Source organism: Branchiostoma floridae, chromosome 2 (genome assembly GCF_000003815.2).
Source record: "Branchiostoma floridae strain S238N-H82 chromosome 2, Bfl_VNyyK, whole genome shotgun sequence".
Classification (NCBI taxonomy): domain Eukaryota; kingdom Metazoa; phylum Chordata; class Leptocardii; order Amphioxiformes; family Branchiostomatidae; genus Branchiostoma; species Branchiostoma floridae.
Window position 1 is genome coordinate 29,934,201 of NC_049980.1, and position 20,345 is coordinate 29,954,545.

At 40.9% G+C, this 20,345-nt stretch overlaps 3 protein-coding genes across 17 annotated transcripts in view; 1 reads left to right on the top strand and 2 right to left on the bottom strand.

Annotated features, from left to right (window-relative positions):
• The window catches only part of LOC118409687 (unconventional myosin-IXAa-like), an 83,761-nt gene extending 67,360 nt beyond the window's left edge, over positions 1 to 16,401 (bottom strand). For all 15 annotated transcript variants that reach the window (XM_035810894.1, XM_035810908.1, XM_035810906.1 and 12 more), the window contains exons 1-2: positions 16,154 to 16,401; positions 14,070 to 15,122 (exon numbers count right to left, since the gene is read on the bottom strand). In XM_035810894.1, coding sequence (XP_035666787.1) covers positions 14,070 to 14,924 — 855 coding nt within the window. In that variant the 5' untranslated portion in view covers positions 14,925 to 15,122; positions 16,154 to 16,401. The remainder of the gene's footprint in view (positions 1 to 14,069; positions 15,123 to 16,153) is intronic.
• The window catches only part of LOC118409729 (3-oxoacyl-[acyl-carrier-protein] reductase FabG-like), an 876,245-nt gene that overhangs the window by 303,343 nt on the left and 552,557 nt on the right, over positions 1 to 20,345 (bottom strand). The window lies entirely within an intron of this gene.
• Positions 16,646 to 20,345, top strand: part of LOC118409725 (retinol dehydrogenase 16-like) — a 6,547-nt gene continuing 2,847 nt past the window's right edge. The window contains exons 1-5 of the mRNA XM_035810999.1: positions 16,646 to 16,743; positions 17,734 to 18,085; positions 18,791 to 18,873; positions 19,340 to 19,515; positions 19,967 to 20,130. Coding sequence (XP_035666892.1) covers positions 17,764 to 18,085; positions 18,791 to 18,873; positions 19,340 to 19,515; positions 19,967 to 20,130 — 745 coding nt within the window. The 5' untranslated portion in view covers positions 16,646 to 16,743; positions 17,734 to 17,763. The remainder of the gene's footprint in view (positions 16,744 to 17,733; positions 18,086 to 18,790; positions 18,874 to 19,339; positions 19,516 to 19,966; positions 20,131 to 20,345) is intronic.

A 20,345-nucleotide genomic window follows, 5' to 3' on the forward strand; every position in this document is an offset into this window, starting at 1 on the left:
GACTGGTTCTGTCTACATCTAAACTGAATAAAGGTGTTTATTCTTCTTATTCCTTTTCTGTCTAAACAGGGTTGGTTTATTTGGCTCCGACCTTTTACATATGAGCCTTGCTTCAATCTTTCAACAAATTTGATAAAATCTTTGGTATGCCTTCCTTATGCATCCCAGTACTTGCCCAGATCAGAACGTTATCACCTTTGTAAACAAATCGTCTTCTCAACAAAATATAACTTCAACTGATGGCTTTCATCAGTTAGACTGACTTATTCGCAGGGTCAGTGGCATGGACTAGTGCTAGGGTTACTGTTAGGTGGCACATAGCCAGTCTTGTTGGGGATTCTTGCTGGTACAGCAGACTGTTTGCATTCCTGGGTGGGTGTAGTATTCAGGGGTCAGACTGCACAGTAGTCAGCAGTTGGAGGGAGGCTAGGTGCACATTGCTAAACTTGCAATGAAGCCTGAAATATAGCTAAATGGACCCATAAGGCATGCCAAAGCCTTCCCTATTCTCTTAAGCAGAGTTTGGATAGCTGAGACAGAAGTAGTCGGGAGTTTTACTGGCTCGCTCTACTATCTCTGCGACCCAACATCTGCTTGGAGAATAGCCCTCCCTACTACAAGAGTGCCACTAGATCACAAATGCGGCAAAGTAACCAGAATAAGTGAACTATGGCAAATCTCAGACTCTCTGGATCTCACAATCCCAATTGCTTTATCAAAGTTTATGAATGATACTGATACATGTTTTCTAATGCGAATAAGACTCAGCTGTTGTAGACAATTATTACAATAATAGCAAAATTTATTTTGAATAAAGGAGAAAGCAGAAAATTTTGCAAATGCTCCACCTTTGTAATAGGAGTATGTTTTCTGATAAAGTAATTTCTAATTAACTAGTGGCAAAATCTCATAATATGTGAAAGATAGCAAAAGGTGATCAAACGATGTGTCAGTATGCAAATTTTGAGGTGTCAAGACATTACAGTTTCACTGAGTTAGTGAATAGGTGTGAAACCGTAATATTTTGACACCTCAAAAACTGTACTAGTAGAATTATCAATTGTCCTTAGACAGATCCCCCAATCGCAGTCTATCCTAGTACGAACTCTGATCGCACTCTGTCCTAGGACAATCGGCGAACGTCCTGAATCGGCGATTGTCCTGAATCGCAATCTCTACTGTGACATATACAAATGTATATACAGCCAAGCCAAGTAAAACAAGTAAACAATATCACTACTGAGTACTACACTGCAAAATTATTTCACTTAACTGCGAAAACCACCTTCCTCATTCTACAGCGAAATTGACAAATGATAACAATAATCATTTTCCAACAAAAAAATAAATAGCTATGCTATGTCTTCTAGTTCTACAGATACATGATGGAACTGTATCTCTACCCTCAAGGAAAAGAAAGGTTTCCAATAGCAGTACAGCAGAAAGGTCAATACATAATTGCACTGATATTATTCAGGCTGGAGATATCATTGCATTATCTATGTGACCCAGTTTAATCCAATATGAGTGCGTGGCAGCTACAAGTAGGGTTGGCTTTCTCCCATCTGTTCATATAAATAACCCAGCATATCTAGACTGTCTAGCTGAGGTATTGTGTTGAAACTTACTACTCAAATGTTGATGACATGTGTGATTTTTTTAAAGGCACCGCCCAGAGTTTTTTGGGAGGCGGGGTTAGTACAAGAGCTATACACATGCAATACAGTCAAACCTGCCCAAGAAGACCACTAATATCAGCTAGCTAGCTGCCTAGTGTCAGGGCTCGAAATGCCACCTGCATATATGCACTATAGTGCAGGTGAAATTGGAGCTGTGCAGGTATTTCTGGTGTCTACCTGCACCTAACCTGCACTGGTCCATGTACTGGGTTTTATAAATACATGTCATATGATGTAAGTGTATGTGGATTGTTATTAGCTGCATTGAATGTTACGACCTATAAAGTATAAAAGAAAAAATAGCAATTGTTCCTGAACAATTTTAGTATGATCCATATTTCCTAAATTAGGAGAGGTGCAGGTAAAATTTGTCTGGTGCAGGTAATTTTCAATGTTACCTGCACCAGTGCAGGTATGCAGAAAAAAGTATTTCAAGCCCTGCTAGTGTCCATGTTCTGCATCTGCATAGGATACCCCCAAATGACCCCGCGAGGGGCAAAAGTAGGGGGGGGAGCTGAGGCTCCTGTTGTACTGTTCCTGTTGAAGTTTGAATAAAGACCCCTCAGGTGACCAATAAAATCCAGTCTACATGTACGTGGTGGACACTATAGACAGAATTCTGGATGCTTGTGTTAATGGAAAAATTATCTAAGGGACAAACAACAAGTGGTCACATTGGCCAGGTGGTCCTTACATAGAGGTGGTCACTTGATTGACAACATTTAATCAATTTTCAAGTACACTGGCCTGTTTCTAGCATATTTGGTAGTGTTTTGTACATTTTTCTGGACATTACACACGTTTTAAAAAAAAAAAACCTTTCTTCCCCGTGCCAGAATGGAATCTGTTTGAGGAGTGGAATTGACAGAAAATTTACAAAAATACCACATTGATATGATCAAAACAAAGCCTGACTGCTACATATGCTTGGTGATTAGTTTTTTGTATGAAATCTTTTCATTTGCAATTCCTATTTCCAAAACTGCTTGGAGCAATTTTTTCTCCATTTAAACACAATCTCACTGCAATCAATCCCTTTCGCTTAGTTCCTTTCAACAAGGAAAGGCTGTCAATATGGAAATTGCATGATATTGATTCAATAAATGTCTCTGTGCTTATATGGCTAGGTTATGGCTTTCTAATGTATTTCTGAGCATACAATTTGTAGTGGCCACCGGCACTTGCCACATCCCTATGCTCTGACTACGCCACCCATGACCGGTATATCAAATATATGTGGAAAATTTGCCACTCCCATGTATGGTAAATATTGTACACATGTAGCTTTATCACTATGACCCTACGACCGGTGACTCCGCTACCACCACAGTGTGACACATGCCAGCCACAGTCATTCCCTACTGAATAGCTGAAGAACACCAGCCATGAAATAAGGGCAGCTGAATTAACAATACTGCATGAAACATTTCCGCATTCGTTGCACGCTAAGTGGCAGGGGAACATTGATTCTAGACCCAATTACATCATGTACGATAGACTTCAGAAAACTAGAATTATTATACTGAGTTTACATCCCTCTACTACTGTATACTGTACATGTGAAATATATCTAGTCAGAATTTCATTCTTGCAGTTTTCATGATGACTTCTCTACTGCAAAATTATGACAATGCAAACATAATCATATTTTGCCTCCTGTCCCCCCCTCCTACACTACGAATCCCTTCTTCCCCTACCAACTTAAATCTATTACTGTACTTAACAACTGTACACATGTAGCAAACAAAAAGCTGAAAGAACCTAGATCAATAAATTCAACCAATTATCGATCTTCTAAGATACAATTTTATATCTGTCTGTACTAGAATACATGTATTATTGTAAAATTGCGGTACCTATTCATCCTGAAGTTAAATGAAGTTGCTTTACAGGTATTTTGAAATCCAAATATCATTATCAACCAAGGTTCTAAAGATGTGATGTCTCCTTTTGCATTAGTTTATACGACTAGTATTTCGTCCTCCTAGAAAAGTGCACCTGTCGCTGAAATAAGAGGCCCTGGAGGAACATTTTATTGACCTGGTGTAGAATCTAGAGGTCACATTACGACCCACTCAGGCTGGTAACAGTATTGCCCTTTGACCCCCAAAGGGAAGTACCATGATGTCATGCCCCTGGCATGTTTGCTTTGAACACAAGTACAATCCATCATTGTGTCTGTGCATTGTTTCACCACCTTTTTATTAACCCATACGCCCCTTCCTTACCATCGATTGTAATCTTTAAAAAAAATGTGGCCAGACAAATTTATCATCATGATTTTTGCATAATTATTGTTTTGAGGAAGGTCTGCATGGGGGGATATCCTGGCAGTATTAATTCAGGAAGGTCGGAAAAGCATAACACTAAAATTCACTTTGATTCTTGCAAAAGGTGTGGGGAACAAATTAACCGGATCATTTCATTATATTCGTGGGGTGTCTGACAAAACCTGGCTGCGAACACTGACACAAACGGGCACTACTCATGGATGATGATACAAAAGATCCATCAATAATGCTTGAAAATTCAAGTTGAATATGACTTCAGGATAACAAATACGTAGCTACATACTATATAGAATTAACGGCACTCTGTAGGTAGGTAGGTACATGTAGACAATAACCCTTTATGATTAATCTATTTCATTTTCTTCAATTATTTATTTTCTGTCATTTTCACACAGGGTTGCCCAGCTCAGTGTAACTGTCACTGCTTTGCAGTGGGTTGCTGTGACATGGGCAATACATACTACGTAGAATCAGAACATGATGCCAGCTATGAAAAAGCTTCTTGCACCTCATGAGAAATGGCATACATTGTATTTGTATGCAGGCCCTCTAAGAGAATAAAAAATTAAGGCAAAAGCTATAGTCAGATATCAAAGGGCCTTTGTATCTCGCTTGTGCTACAAGATTTCCTGAATCAAAGGCGATAGACTTCAGTGTAAGGAAGTCTTCCAAGAATTGTACATAACCATTGTATATCCATGTCTACCAAACAACATTTCTTTAATGACAACTGCTGCCATCAGCAATAACGGAAATAAAATGTATGCAAGCATGTTTCTAGCTACATGCATGATCCCCTGTAACTGTAAGTAACAGTAATGACTTATTGATTTCTGATAGCTAATTTGAGACCAACCTGCACCCAGGTCACAGGTAATGGAACAGCACAAATACTGACAAATAATTATAAATTCAATATTGGGCAAAACTGCTATAATTTCTTGTTTATGCCATTCCTTGAATAATCATCTGGGGCAAGAAGGTTATTTTTCTCATTCAAAATAGTCTAGCATACACAATATCTACATTTGAGTAATTGTAACATTTTCTTTTACATGTAATCACAATATCCCTTATAAGCAAATTCCAAATACACAGTCAAACTGTAAAATGCATTATACCTTGATTATCATTATACCATACTTTTAGTACACTGGTACAAGCATATGTGCACTACACATGTATGTACGTGGGTTCTACAAAAGTGCACATGTATGTACACGTATATCCAGCTTTATCTATATTGTACATCAACAGTAAAAGCCCCATTTCATGTCCTCAGCCATTGGCCCCTGATTTGATTAGCTTTATGTGTCCCACAGGTGGGTCATTAGGAACCATTTACTGTGGAGGAATGGGAGGGGGAGGGGGGCACTTGGCTGGTATCCATCCTAGGATACAGTCTCTCTCTTGGCTTGGCTTCACGAACAAAGATCATCTAGGGGTGTTGCCCACGTCTGGATACAGTAGAAGCTAGTTAATTGCACAACGGATAACTGCACACTTCTGTTAATCCCAAAGCCCCTTAGTGATGCAGTCCAGCTGAATAACTTCGCTTTATTGCTCCATCCGGATAATTGCACAAAATGTGCTGGCAAATGGGAAGTGCAATCAAACGATTTCTACTGTAGTACCTAAAGTTCGCTCCTCTGATCGCTTCCATAAAGAATGACTGGCACCAGTCCTAAATTAAAAGGTCTGCCTCTTATGTCATCAATATTTTTGAGTGTCAAGTATATTTCTCAGAGGGAATGTAACAGGGATTTCAAATGCCTGTTCGACCCCGTTACCATTAAAATTGTAGAGGACGGTGCAACTTGGAGCCAATTTAGCCACGGTGATCTTCTAACAGAGGTAATTTTGTAGCACTTTTATTTAAAGAGGCTTTCACAATTTCCATTCACTTGGAAAGGCAGGCAATCCTGAAAGTGTTCAAAATGAATGGGAAGCAGGTGATATAATGAGATCCTATGGTAGCTGAGGACAAAAGACATTTGCTCACAAACATAGTTAGGCTAAATTGAGCCCTCCAATTAAATAAACTGAAACTGAATTATTGTACTTATGAACCCAGATATACACATGTGTCAAAGCGTACAATAAAATATTTTCTCTTTTTAGTGCCTTGCTTTGATGTTTTGGAGAAAATGTACAAAAAAGCAACAGCAAAATGACCAGCTCCTGACCAAGAGTTCAAACTTCTATACCAGGTCTGTCTGCACAACCCGTCCCTCTGTCCTAGGATGAAATTGTTGGGACACAAGGGACAGACACAACTTTCACCCAGTCACTTTAAAAAAGCTGAATAAAACTTAACAAAATGGGCTCATAAGCAATGAGTAAGATGTAGTAAAACAAAAAGAAAAACAATCAAAGCTGGTCTACAATGATTCAACATTTTCAACCTTTCTAAACTGTGATACGCCAATATACTGCAAATAAGCAAATTTCCAGCGCATATTCAGAATGATTATTTAGGACATGTCATGACCTAACAGACGCACCGACATGTATAATGTAATTGTGAACCTTGATATGAATTATACATTGTGTTACATGAAAGTTGGACCATCAGAAGAAATGTGTATGGTATCTTTTAGGTCAGATAAGTCAAGGAGCCAAGAGTGTTAAATTTTGCAATAGCTTCTGCTCCAGGATACATTTAGCACAGCCTTTACTAATCTAATTGTCATCCAAAAGAAGTCATGCTATAGACTCGTTATATATTAGTAGTGAGCCACTGAGGTTTAGCTAATAATGGCAGAGTGAGCTCAGACGGAGGAAAGGTATCCTTGACATCTGTAGCCTCTACCAGGCTCTCCAGGTCGCTGGAAAAATACAAATGTAGCAGAAATTGACCAAACAGTTTGTGATCTAAGGAGGGCTTTTGAAGATAACGACTCCTGACAGGCTCCTTAGGTCGCAAACTGTACTCCTCAAATAACCAACTCCTCCGGCGTGTTTTCTGTCTATTTGGCCAATTTCTACTTTTTTTCCTGCGACCTAGGGAGCCTGCTAGAGGCTAGACATCTGCTCTGATTCTGATATTGTGTTCCTGCTGTCTTTGTCAGACGAACATAGCAGGAAGACATAACAAAATTCCTACCAATCTCTGCTTTGAAGATGATACTGAAAGAATTACAGTGTACTAATTGGCTCATCAAAACACAAAGGCATCAAATCATTCCAGCAGTTAGACAACATGAAAAAAAGAACTGAGGAAACCACATTATATATTAGAGAGTGAATGGCTTTAGTGTATCACCAAGCCAAACTAGTCAGGAGACATAATGACTGCGTGCATCACAGTTATCTGCATTGCCATCTGCCATATGCAGCTTTTAATTGAGTACAAAACTGGTGTTTATAAAAGCCTTTGCGTGGTTTACCGGTTGTGCAAACAAACAAACAAAATATTTCAGGATCTAAAATCACAGGAGGAAACCTGGTCTCCTCTTCCCCTTCCACCCATAACAAGACATCAAAGCAGCACTACTATTCGTACATCATGAATCAATGTTCGTTCAGACCCTTGTAGTGCCTTGTGGCAGGTGTCCTTGCTGTTTCTACATGTATAGTACTAGTAAGTAGGGTCTAATCCGGGTCAATCAATACATATAATATTCAGTATTCCATAACATTAAAAAACTTTTGTTCTTGTCAACAGTCAAAAAGATACTCAAGTTATTAGCAAATTACGTATAAAGATATTAGCAACTACATACATGGCTTTGGGTAATGAATTCTTTTTTTATATCTTACAAAAATTTGTTACGATTTTGCGTGGCTTACACTGAATATTCTCTACATGATGTGAGTTTATGATTCTGTCAAAGGACATCCTCTCTCCAATAACTGAGTTCAAATGCTATAATCAAATGCTTATTTTGACACACTTCACTTAAAGTTCTTACAATCACTACCGGACTTGCATGGTAAGTCACACATGCATCTTTACAAATGAACTTCTTGCTGTACATTGTTGTAGGTCCAAAAATAATCAGAAACAATTTCCTGGAAAACTTCATGTCATACCCATATTTGTCTGGTACGCTACTCACTCCAGAAAGTACACTTAACATCATTAGGTACACGTGCACTTTGTACACATCTGTGATCATACAACTTCAAAGCCTCTTAGAAAATCTACAGTCGTGTCTGTTTGGTTTCTTTGATGTTAATTGATTTTTCTGTCGCATCTGCATCCCAATCCACAGAGCAAATTTGCACAATCTTGCTAGTAATAGTGCTTCACGTATGTCCTAAAAGTATACGTTTAGAGTTGACAAAATCATACGTGCAATTCATAGTGCAAACAATAGGCTATATTTACAAAGTATGACTCACGAGATCTCCAATGAAGTAAAGCATACACAGTCAGCCCCAATATTAGCGTACGAACGTATTATGAATTTTTATTTCAGTATATACCGGTACATGTATAGCAACTACTAGTAATCTGTCTACTATATATATACACAGTCATGTTTTATAACTATAAGTTATACCTGGTACAATGTGGGATTAGAATACTATATAAAGATAACCTAGGAAAACAAAACCTTTGGCCTAAAACTGGAGGTTAGAATTTAGGTATGATGCCATATACAGCACAGCTGTAAGGTCATATGCAATGCCTGAACCTTTAGAAGGAACCTGGCCTCTAGAAATACCCGACCAAATTTCTGTTACTCTGGCAGTAGGGGAAACTAGCAGACCATGCTAGATACAACCTTGACCTTTTGATACAGCATAACTCATGCCTGGAGCACTTGTCAGCCAGGCCACTTATATCCAGACATGCATCTGTGCAGTTCATGTACAGTACTGGCATGAACTTGTTCAAAGATAAAGATTTTTCCAAGCAGACGTTGGGGAGGGAATGTAAAAACATTGTCCGGTTATGATTTTCTATTCAAACATCTCCTTGAAGATTAGAAGCTATCCTCCTCTTTATTTTTATCATCAAGATTAATGGTAGGGACTTTTAACAAGAAATCTTACTATAACGGGACTTTTATGGGACATTATGGAGATGGACACCGCCCGATGCACCATTTGGTGAGGGAAGCACTTCAACTTTGAACTTTATGGCATCATAATCTCTGCACATAAAAGAACCCATAGCACTATTCAAGTTCCTGAGAGGAGTAGATGTGACCTGATGGGCACTAGTAGCTATGAAAAAGCATCAACCTTCAACCTCGTCTGTGATCACCTGCTGACATCTGCTTGAAGATAAGGATGGCCCTTGAAGCCTTCAGAAGACACGTATGTGGACATATATGGGCACTGGTCCTGACAGGAAGTCAGGCATTAGGCTCAGTGAGTGGGTGGATGGAGGAAGGGAAAAGGATGGCAAAGAAAGCGTGTGGGAATGATTAGCTTATTTCTGCAACTCCCAAGAGCCAAGTATCAATTTCCCCAAAATATTTACCTTGCACAAAAATAAATATCCTTTGCTAATGGGGGTTGGGATGTGTAGGTATAGTATTGGGATTAACATGCTGTGAAATTTACACCTGTAAAACAGTAGTATTAATAAGGTTGAAAAGAAAAACTTGACCTCAGTGGTCCCAAGTTGATGTCTGGGCAGGAAATCTAGAACACCGTACATTCATTTATCTTCACGACTTACCTTCCTGGTAAAACAGGGAAATTGGGTTTTTGCAATGTTTTAGATTTGCCATTGAAACAAGTACACTTGAGTGATAAAATTGGAAACACACATTCTGAAGTGCAGACAGGTGGCCGCAAACAACACAACAAAACGACCATGGACATTTCAAGACTGACAGTATCTGAATCGTCGATGACATGTTATATCTAACCTTGGTTTCATTACTTTCTTTCTAGTTAAGTCCCCTTGCGTATTTTCTAACCGACCTCTGACTTTGGTAAAACCCAAATGTTATGTTTACAAATAAACAATGTACCTTTTGCATGGACGTACGCAACCAATATTTCCTGCAATTGGTCAGAAATTATCAATGAATTACACGTATTTCATTCCTTTAGTACAGTTCCCTTGTAACAAGTTGTATATTTAACAACATGAGACTTAGGTTAATTCCAAACATCAAATGAAAACTGCATTTTTTGGCATACAAACAAGTTATGAAACAACCAATAATACTGGCTAATGGTCAGAAATGATCAATGAATTATGATTTTATATACAATACATTTTCATTTACTTAGCGTAATGCCCTTGTATATTATCTAAGCAACATTAGACATCAAAAGAAAACTTTTTTTTTTGGCATACAAACAAGTTATGAAACAACCAATTATACCGGCTAATGGTCAGAAATGATCAATGAATATCTGCATGTATATCAGCAGCAGAGTGAGTCATCGCGGTCCCAAAGGGAACAGGATCCATCTCTGGCTCTTCCCCTAAATTGGCAGACATTGTCGTGCAGCCCCATTTAGCCTCATTAGTGCTGTTATTTTCTGCTAATACGACCTCCGGAGCTACGACATATCGGGAATTACTGCGAGTGAACAGGTCGCATTAGCCGAGCCATAAAGTATGCTGTCTTCGAGTCGATTGATTAAACCCATGTCAAAAAAGGAAAATGCAGAAATGTTACTTCTGACGTTACTACATAATGTAGTATTATCTAGTTATTGATGCCCCCCTCCCCACCTGCTATATCTTGCTGTAAAGGGTTAATGCCCCCCCCCCCACCTCTATTCTTCATCTCCTCCACACTTGAATGATGTCCTGACCAGAAAATCATGAATCAAAGATTTTATGTGCGAGGGCACAAGTTCAAGTCCTGCAATGGGCATGGGTAGTCTCTACCAGACTCCGGATCGCTGGAAAAATCATAGAAATGGAACAAATAGAGGAGTAAGCCGGCCAGAGGAATATAGCCGGCCAGGAACAGCACGCGATCCTTTCATTTGTTCTCATTTGTTCCATCCAGCGATCCGGAGTCTGGTAGAGACTAGGGCATGGGGCTTTGGGGTGGCATTTTCTTCTTTCTGATGGAGACGTTAACCCAGCAGTCCCTGTGTATTGGGGAGGTTGGAGCCAGGCCTGTCTCCAGCATAGAATTTTTTTCTGACCAACTCATTGTTTGAGAGCTCATGTCATTCATTTCCCTGGTAAAATATGTCATTTTAAGCTGATGAAAGTAAATTTTCAACAGTTTCATGTCATTTTTGTGGCGGACGGGGAAATATCATTTTTCGTCCCAACAAGCAAATTTCCATCTATGGATCATCCGATGGAAGGATGCGTCCTTCAGACAGCCCTGGTTCGAGCTTTAGCCTCAGGTGTCAATCTTCTTTTTCTGAAAACAAACACCTTACATCTTTCTTTTCCACAAAAGGTATATTACATAGTCCTACACACACAGCCACTTGTGACAGCACCCAATTGCATATTAACAACTTATTTGATCCTGACCATTTGATTGAACTACACCCAAAACTAGGTTATACATGTAGAACAGTGTGACAGGCAAGCTCGCTAACTACGTAAGAAGGAATCTGGAGCCCCCATTCTCATCTCTGTGATGATTCTGTCACAAGAATGGTAAACTGGAAAATTCACATGCCTACAGCGTCCAAGTATCACTTGTTTCACATGGAATAAGTCATTGCCAAGTATAGACAGTACCATTTTGAACATTGGAAGGAGTACCAGTAAGATACTGCAAAAAACTGAAGGTATACCGAATGTCATTGTAACTACCAGTACCGTACCAGAAAATTGACGAGTAACGCTCAAGTATTCAATTATTTAGTATCTAAAAACATTCAACTCCAACCACTATGAATAAAATGTAGCACTGGAAAATGATGAAAACATTGTATGGGCATTAAAATCTTTGATTTGCACTTTTATTGCGGGAGTTGCAGCTGTCTTTAGACTATGCCGCACTAATTTCAGGAAGAGGGTAATGGCCTGTAAAAGCTGCAGTGTTTGAGAATACTGCTAGGGGGCCCAAAGTTTCTTCTGGACTTCAATAACTACCCATACACCAAAACCTATACATATCCATCAAAAAGAACTTGAGTTATACTATAGGGGAGAAAACACAACACACACAAACAAACAATGCCCCTGTCAGAGGTGAACTTCCTTCCTACTACATGTTGTAGTCAGAGTTAATACAATTATAAGGGTAAGTGTTTAGATGATATTGATAGTTCAGACCTACAGTACATTGTATAGTATACAACTACAAAATCCTTCCTAACTTTGAAATATAAAACAAAAGATGGATACTATAGGATGACTGTTGACCAAAACCTTTGACATCTTCAGATATCCTACTACTAGTACTAGTAATAGTACAGGTACATGTATAAGTTGTACAACCATGCTGTCTTCCTTTATCACAGTAACACTTATCACTAGGAATTCCTTGCTAACTTACAACAACACTCCGGCACTATATTTGGTACTTTTATAAACATTTACGGATCAGAAGCACACAAGGAAACCACAGCCCTGTTGACAGGAATCCAAACTTTACGGCCACACACTTGAAATGTCACCATCACCTAATGTATTAGAGTGGGAACCTCTCTTCCTGTCAACAAGCATTTTTCAGAATTTAATACATCACCTAAAGGTTCTGAGTACAGAGGATCAGGTCCAAGTCCGGTCCTAAAACTGGACCTTAACCTATCACAGTGCTTGGTTGTGTGTAGTTGTGACTTCGTTTATTCTATCTTGGACTTGATCTCCCAGAAGGAAGGGAAAATATATATTTGTGGAGTTTATGTCCATGGTGACAATAATTCCATACTAGTAGAACTACTGTAACAGTGATACTAGTAATATCTCAGGTCACTTTGAAAACTGTAAAACGTAAACCACGGCCAAGGTCAAGATATACAGTACATACAAATATCTTATAGCTTTGAATAAGTTTTGGCCTTGGAGTTTATTTTCTTGGACAGTGTGGCCAGTTTTGTTCATTTCTTATCATCACTATCAGTCCACTAATCTCTATGGACCGATCCAGCGAGAAATATCAACTGTACCGCATTACATACAGACCTAATGGTGGCAATGCCTTACAAGTTATAACACAGCAACCAATTATAGCATTTACTACAGTACATGACAGTCAACAGAATGTCCCGTCAGCCACCTGTGGTTTAGGTACCTGACTGAGGTGCAATACTGGTCATAAGTCATCGGTAAACTTTTGAAAGTTTCAGCTGTATGTCAGAGCCCTCCCCAGAGGATGGAATAACAGAGGCCCTCCACTATACTCCAGCCCAGTTCCACTATACTACTTTTGAAATTTAGTGTTTCTTCCCTATTTTCTTGGTTAGTTTTGCTAAAATTAATGAAAATTCGCAGATTTTTTTGCCAAGTGGGATCACTTTTAGAGTGGGCATTGTTTGAAAAATCTTAATGGGCGATAATCAAAACAATAGTCGTCTTGCCACTTCACAACAAAGGAATCACTATAATATATTATACTTGTCGTATTTGACACCCACTGCAAAATGAACCCATTTTCATGAAAGTGCAGCGCGTTGGTCCATCTTATTTTGGCCAGCCCCTCCACTATAATAAAAAATTCTGGGGAGAACCCTGTATGTGAAATGTCAACATGATTCAGGACAGGTGCACTGTATCAAGGTCAGCCAATTATCTCTGTATCATACAGGAAAAACTCCATTGGAGCTATCCAACAGTGCCATTTCGGGGGGTGGACAATGGACTCCAATTCTTGCTATTAGTAATTATCCTTTGGGAAAAATTATCCGGAACCACATAGACATATTTCAAGTTAAGGTATTTCTAAACCCTCAATAATATGTAAATTAAAATGATCAGCTGCCACTGGTTTCAAAGTTCAAATTTAAGAAAATCGTTTTGAAGGGTTATCTTATCTTTTTCTTCATTGTAAATAAATTTATATCTTTGACATTTCTAACATTGAAACCCTATTCCTAAGAATTCAGGAAGGGTAAACTGTGTTGACTGTATTGTACCAAACTAGACATACATGTAAGACAGGTAGGGCTGTATACGTACTGTACTTCCGGTGACAAAATACAGGTGGTGACTGCTTGGCCCTTTAACCCTTGACCATTAACCCCAAACAAACATCCTTACCTCCAGAACTGGGCCGGCTCCTAGGATGGTCTGCTCGATCCCGCTGGCGTGGCCCTTATAACTCAGTGCCGTGAGGTGGTGGAGCAGGAAGTTGGTGCTCTCGGTCTTCCCGGACCCGCTCTCCCCCGAGATCACGATGCACTGGTTCTCGCGGTGCTCCAGCATGGCGTGGTACGAGGCGTCCGCGATGGCGAAGATGTGGGGCTCGAGCTCGCCCAGCCTGTGGTTCTGGTACATGTTGACGTACTTGGGGTTGTAGATGGGGAAGAACTTGAAGGGGTTGATGGCGATGAGGATGGAGCCCACGTAGGTGTAGATCTTGCCCTGGTTGAACCTGACCTGCAGGTTGTCCAGGAGCGTGTGCTCGTTCAGGTCCGGGAGGCGGCACAGGTCCGGGTAGTCCTTGTCGGACGGCGGGCGGAAGTACTCCGCCATCAGCGCGTTCATGGAGTCCGTGCTGGAACAGACCGACCAGCGGCTGTAGAACGCGTGGAGCGTCTCGCGCAGACAGAACTTGTAGATGGCGGCGTCCTTGTTACTCGTGGTCGGCATCTTCCGCGGCCAGATCAACTGGACTTGGGCGGGGCACTCGTCCCTCTGCAGCAGCCGCTCCTTGCAGTTCTGTCCCCCCGTGTAGCACACTTCCGCAATCTCGTAATTCTCCGCCCCGCCCGCCAGGTTGTACTGCGACACCAGTTGACTGATGACGTCGGTGGCGGTGGTCTCCTTGGCGACCTGCAGGACGATGAAGGGCTCCTCGGGCACCAGGGGTCCCGGGTGGATCTGCAGGGGGTGCATGTCCTCTACTGCTACTTCCTGGTTTGCCATGGGGGCTGAGTCAGTGGTGGTGGCCATGGAGGAAGGAAGTTCTACAGTAGCAGACAGATTTCAGCAACATGGCAGAGTCTAGTAGTGTGGGACATTTCCTCTTGTTTGGACAAGCTGGGTGCAGCTTGCCCCAGTCAGTGGTGGGTCACTCCTTCCTGGATCTGGTAGTAGTGGTAATCTCTGGCTGCAGTCTGGCATGACCAAAAACATGCCCCAGTGGTCAACCTGGTCAGAAACATCACAACTGGTCAGTGTGTATTGCCAAATTCTTTCGGACTAGCCACCAACAGGTTTGTTTGTGAGGTTACCAGCTTGAGTTTCAAGCGATACCCTAGTTTCCTGTCATAACCTGGAACTGATCTAATGACAACAATGATACAGGAATTGCAGAATTAACGTACATTGTGTTCAACGAATGTTTGGCAGATCACAGCTGCATTAATTCTTTTTTTTTTAGTTCATGGTCACCGTTACCACGGTATTGAGGAAATGTTGCATGCTTAAGGATACCTCTGGATTCTACAATGTGTCTATTTCTTCCAATATTACTCAGTGACCCCTGTTCAAGGAATTTGAACCACAGTGACTCATTTTTCCTTCTAAGTCATCTGTGGCTTTAAAAACTGACATCAGAATACACTTGCAATAAATCTATAAATTCTGTACCACACTGAGAAATGTCAATGCATCTGTGCCATATTGAAAACTGTTGTTGCTGTTTTTTCTTTAAAATTTTGCGAAGTTGGGAAAACACCCCCCTCCCCCCTGCGGTGAGAGTCAATGATCAAACTCCATTGTTTTGACGGCCAACTAAAAGTCAAACAATCGGATAGCACAGAGGCATGGGGCGAAAATTTACACTGACTAAATACGGCGCTGTGTGCAAAGCAGTGAAAGTAAAAATAAGAAACAACACATCAAAAACACATTATTTGCAGAAGCAGTGTCGGATGGTTTTGTAAAATGAGATATGTGGGCGCTCCCTAAGGGCCACATAGCGGGACTGAGCCCGGGGTTACCGCCTGAAAATTATATTCTCAACCGGGACAGACGGAGAGAACTTCAACACTTTCCTGTGCCTTGTTTGTCTCTCAAACGTCGTCTTTTTCTATGACAAGCTAGGATATAAGTCGATAGCTTTATCAACAGTCTTAACTTTTGGGTAAGAAACTTTTAAATCTTAATGAAACAAACTGTCCTGTTTGTGGAATCGACAGGGTCGACTCTGATTTCATTCAAAAAAAAAAAAAACTCACCTCAGATCACCTCGCCGTGTACCCAACTTTTTACATGCTATTCCACTCCGAGGGAGGAAGCTGATCCGTCGGTAGTTGGTTTGACCGTTAGGGTCTAAGTTTCTCTAGCCCCCTGCTGTTGGAGACGTCAGATATCGCAGGTATGGCGAGGTAATGAGTGATTATTCGCGGAATGTTGCAGAGTCCCGGACCCTCACCCAGCCATAGTCAGTCCTCTGCTTCCGGAAATGGTACCAGCGGGTCGGGTGGAGGGCGCATGCGTGTTTTCATTCATTGCAGCGACAGCTAGCGGTCTGAATTATGTCTGCAGCCGGAGGTTTAACTGACCGAAATTATAGCAATAAGCAACAGTGTGCCACTCTATGTCGGATTAAAACGCCTCATGCGTCAACACCGCCTCTCAGTTCACAGATGTAACGTTTGTTACACCGGATAAAAGATCATAAAATACAAACCCATCTGGTGCACCGAGTGGTGGGGATCGACAGGTGGCGCTGCTTACTCTTGTCAGGGAGAGAAAAGGCAGAGCAAAGTCCACTGACTACTTGATGTGAACAGGAGCCCAAAGTTTGGTCATCTATATTTTCCAGGTACCCTGACCAACCTCTCTACATTTGTTGTTGTTACATGTTTTGTTGTTTGAAGGTATGTTTCCCTGTTTTGTTTGACACCGAGCAGGGTTGGACAAGTCCACTAGCCCTATTGTCCAGGGCAAGTGAAAGTGTTGTTCAACCTCCTTGGTTCGGGCAAAAGCATGACTTATCCAACTTGCCCGATCGGGCAAGTAAGATTTTTCCATTGATTGAGTGCAATTTTGATATACTTGTTACTTTTTTTACAGTCATGACATCAAGCAATGGTCAACAGAAAATTCCATTGCTGGAAGTGAAAATGCATTATACTAGTAAAAGTGACATTTGAATTTTGGACAAGTGAAAAATTAGTTCGGGCAAGTACATTTTTTATGTGCTTGCCCGAAAGGACAAGTGAATTCCGTAGAAAACTTGTCCAACCCTGCTGAGGAGATGGATTCATTTGAAATTTGATTAAAAATACTGGAGCCTCCCAAAAATACTTTACTGTCTACAGTATTATAGTTTGAGCTTGGAGTAACCACATTAAAATTTATCCACGCACCGCTTTGTTTCAGTCGTGTTTGAGATAAAATGCAGTTTGGAATTGCGATAAAAGGGTGCATTAACGTTTATACCAAGGAGCTTTCATCAAGCTCCATGATTGTTCTGGGGAATCAGTTACACAGGAGATCTCCCTGGATATCAAAATAGCTTGCCTAATTGGCTTACAGAAAAGAGTTAGCCTAAAAATACCATCGCCGGCGACGTTGTCGACAACAACAGTCGCACGACTATGAAAGTGTTGTCTGTTTGAAGTGGGCCTTAATTTCACTTTACAACACAATACAAGCCTTTATGTTTGTTCGCTGTTTTGAATCAAAATATGGTTTGAGTTGTCTGTCTTAAATATAAATGTAGGACTACATTAAATGTGCCTCGACCCTCTTACACTGTTGTTCCTGAGTGTTAGAGCCTTAATTCAGTATTGTTTACTGACACCTGCAGTTCAACTGAGCACAGACACCCGTGTGAAACATGCTGGACGGTCTCCTGCTTGTCATCATCATCATCATCGCATACAAGATCTACAAATGGGTCAAAGGTCGTCCCAGGATCCCTAACACCTCCGACAAGTTCGTCCTGATCACAGGGTGCGACTCCGGGTTCGGCAGAGAAGACGCCCTACGGTTGGATGGCCTTGGATTCCGCGTGTTTGCGGCTTGCCTGACTGAGAAGGGGGAGGAGGAGATAAGGCAGAGCTGCTCGGAGAGAGTCGTCACGCTGCGCATGAACGTGGCCGACCACGAGAGCGTCAAGCAAGGATTTCAGACTGTCAAAGGTCACCTTGGAGATAAAGGTCAGTCAATGGACTGCATGTATTTGAAGTGCAGTTATAAAGGAATAAATCATCTTTACATTCTACAACTTTTTCCACTTTTCTGATGATGATGATGATGATGATGATGATGACGCTAACACCATGCTTGTTCACAAGCTATATGTATGATATGTGTTTCTGTATTCTGTGTATGTCACGGTGTGTTTGTGTGTGTGTGGATGTATTAGAGAGAATTAAAGAAAGAAACAGAGAATTGGGACATTAGTCATCTGCTTGGCTTGTATATGTACATGTACTACAAACTGGTATATGTGGTCATTCTTCCATCTGTTCTATACTGTAACCCACTTGCTCAATAAGCAGATTTATGATCAAATAAGATATTTCAGTGTGTCAGTGATTTGATCCCATATGACCATTTGATACATTGTCGGTAAATGGGTTTATGGAAAACCCTAGGCTGGCTGCCAGGCCAGGTTTCCAGGCCACCTGCAAGGGTATGCATGGGGGTTTTGGCCTCTGATTGGATTAGCCTGACCCTCAGGTACACAGCCAAGAGTGTTTTCTGTCAAACCTCAAGAGAGCAGTAAGAAAATTTCTTTCTTGACTATACATAATGAAAGTGTTCTAGATATGTAAAACTGGTACTGTTACAGTCCCATTTAACTACACAACTAGTAACTACTACTAGTCACGTCCTTCCATCCATGTGATGATCTGCAGGTTTGTGGGGTCTGGTAAACAATGCCGGCATCTCCGGAAGAATCGGTGAAATGGAGTGGCTGGGCCTGCAAGATTATCAACAGGTCATTACACTGTCATATCACAGTTTTTATGTTTTTAAAATATGGTTATTGATTATCATCCTGTCCATGTCAAATTCCATCTGTATTGTCTTTGTCACTGTCAGCAGGGCTAGCCCTTTGTAATAGCCACTGGCTTAGTCTGGTATCCAGCCGTATCAAAGTTCCTCAGTCTCTTCTGTATTTGCGGAGAGGACAGAGGTCAGACTTGGGAGATATCATGCAGCTGGATACCAGGCTACAACAGGTTATAGTTTGGCAGCCTTGACTGTACATGTGTGTGCTGAACAAACAAACCAATGAATAAATGAATAAAATTTAAAACATCACCAGGTAAAGTGTATGATAAGTTGTGATATGTTGTATTGTCAAGCTTGTATTGTACCATATACGTAATTCAGCTTCTGGCTGCAAAGTATTACGTGTTTAATAAATCATTCATTCATTCATAAACCATTCTTTCATTCAGGTCTTTGCAGTAAACTTCTTTGGCTTGGTGGATGTAACGCTCACCTTCCTGCCGCTGCTGAAGAAGGCTGGGGGCCGGATAGTCAACATGTCCAGCTGTACCGCTAGGATGGAGCCGGGGACGGGACCGTACGCAGCCTCCAAGTTCGCTGTGGAGGGATTTTCTGATGGTTTCAGGTAACATATTACATATTACGGTTGATCTAGAGTGAGGAAATTAAACTGATACAACATGAAGGAGAATATTAAGCTTCAGAAGCTCAGATTCATGAAAGGAAGGAAAGGGGATGACTACCACCTGTGGTGGCTGGGTATATGGCATTAAAAAAATTATAGAAATATTTCACAGAGGTACATGTATGTAAGAAAGAAAAATAAATAAATAAAGCAGAAACAGACAGAAACAATGTCCTGGCTCCCTAGATTCGAACCCATGCCGAAACCAGGCCAGCAGACCACAAACCCAGCAATACAAACCACTATGCCAAAAGTCTCAGAACCATGTGGCATGTCAGTTTGGCAGTGCTACTATTACAGGTATATGAGATCTTCAATTTCTTGTCCCTGCTGCATACATTTGCATCTAATATTGCTACCGTTACTGCATTTTCTCTCTGTATTTCCTCAGACGCACTTTAAGAAAAGCTGGCGTTTCAGTCCACATCCTAGAACCTGGATACTTCAAAACAGCGATAACCAAACCTGACAATATAGCGCAGAAAATGAAAGCCGCGTGGGATAACCTGGAACCTGAAAGGAAGGAAGAAATAGGAGAGCAGAATTTTCAAGCAAGTAAGACACTTACTTAAGTGGACTTAACGGTGGTTTTTCTCGGTATTTTGTCAGAGGAACTTTCAGATCAGCAGGCATTTCAGTTTAGTCATTGAACCTGGGTAGTGCAAAACAGCTACGAACATATCACACGTGCAAAGACCATAGCGTGTTAGTAATTCCATGCGTGTCACACGATGTGTACTGAGTAATCCTCATTTCAGGTACCCAAATAT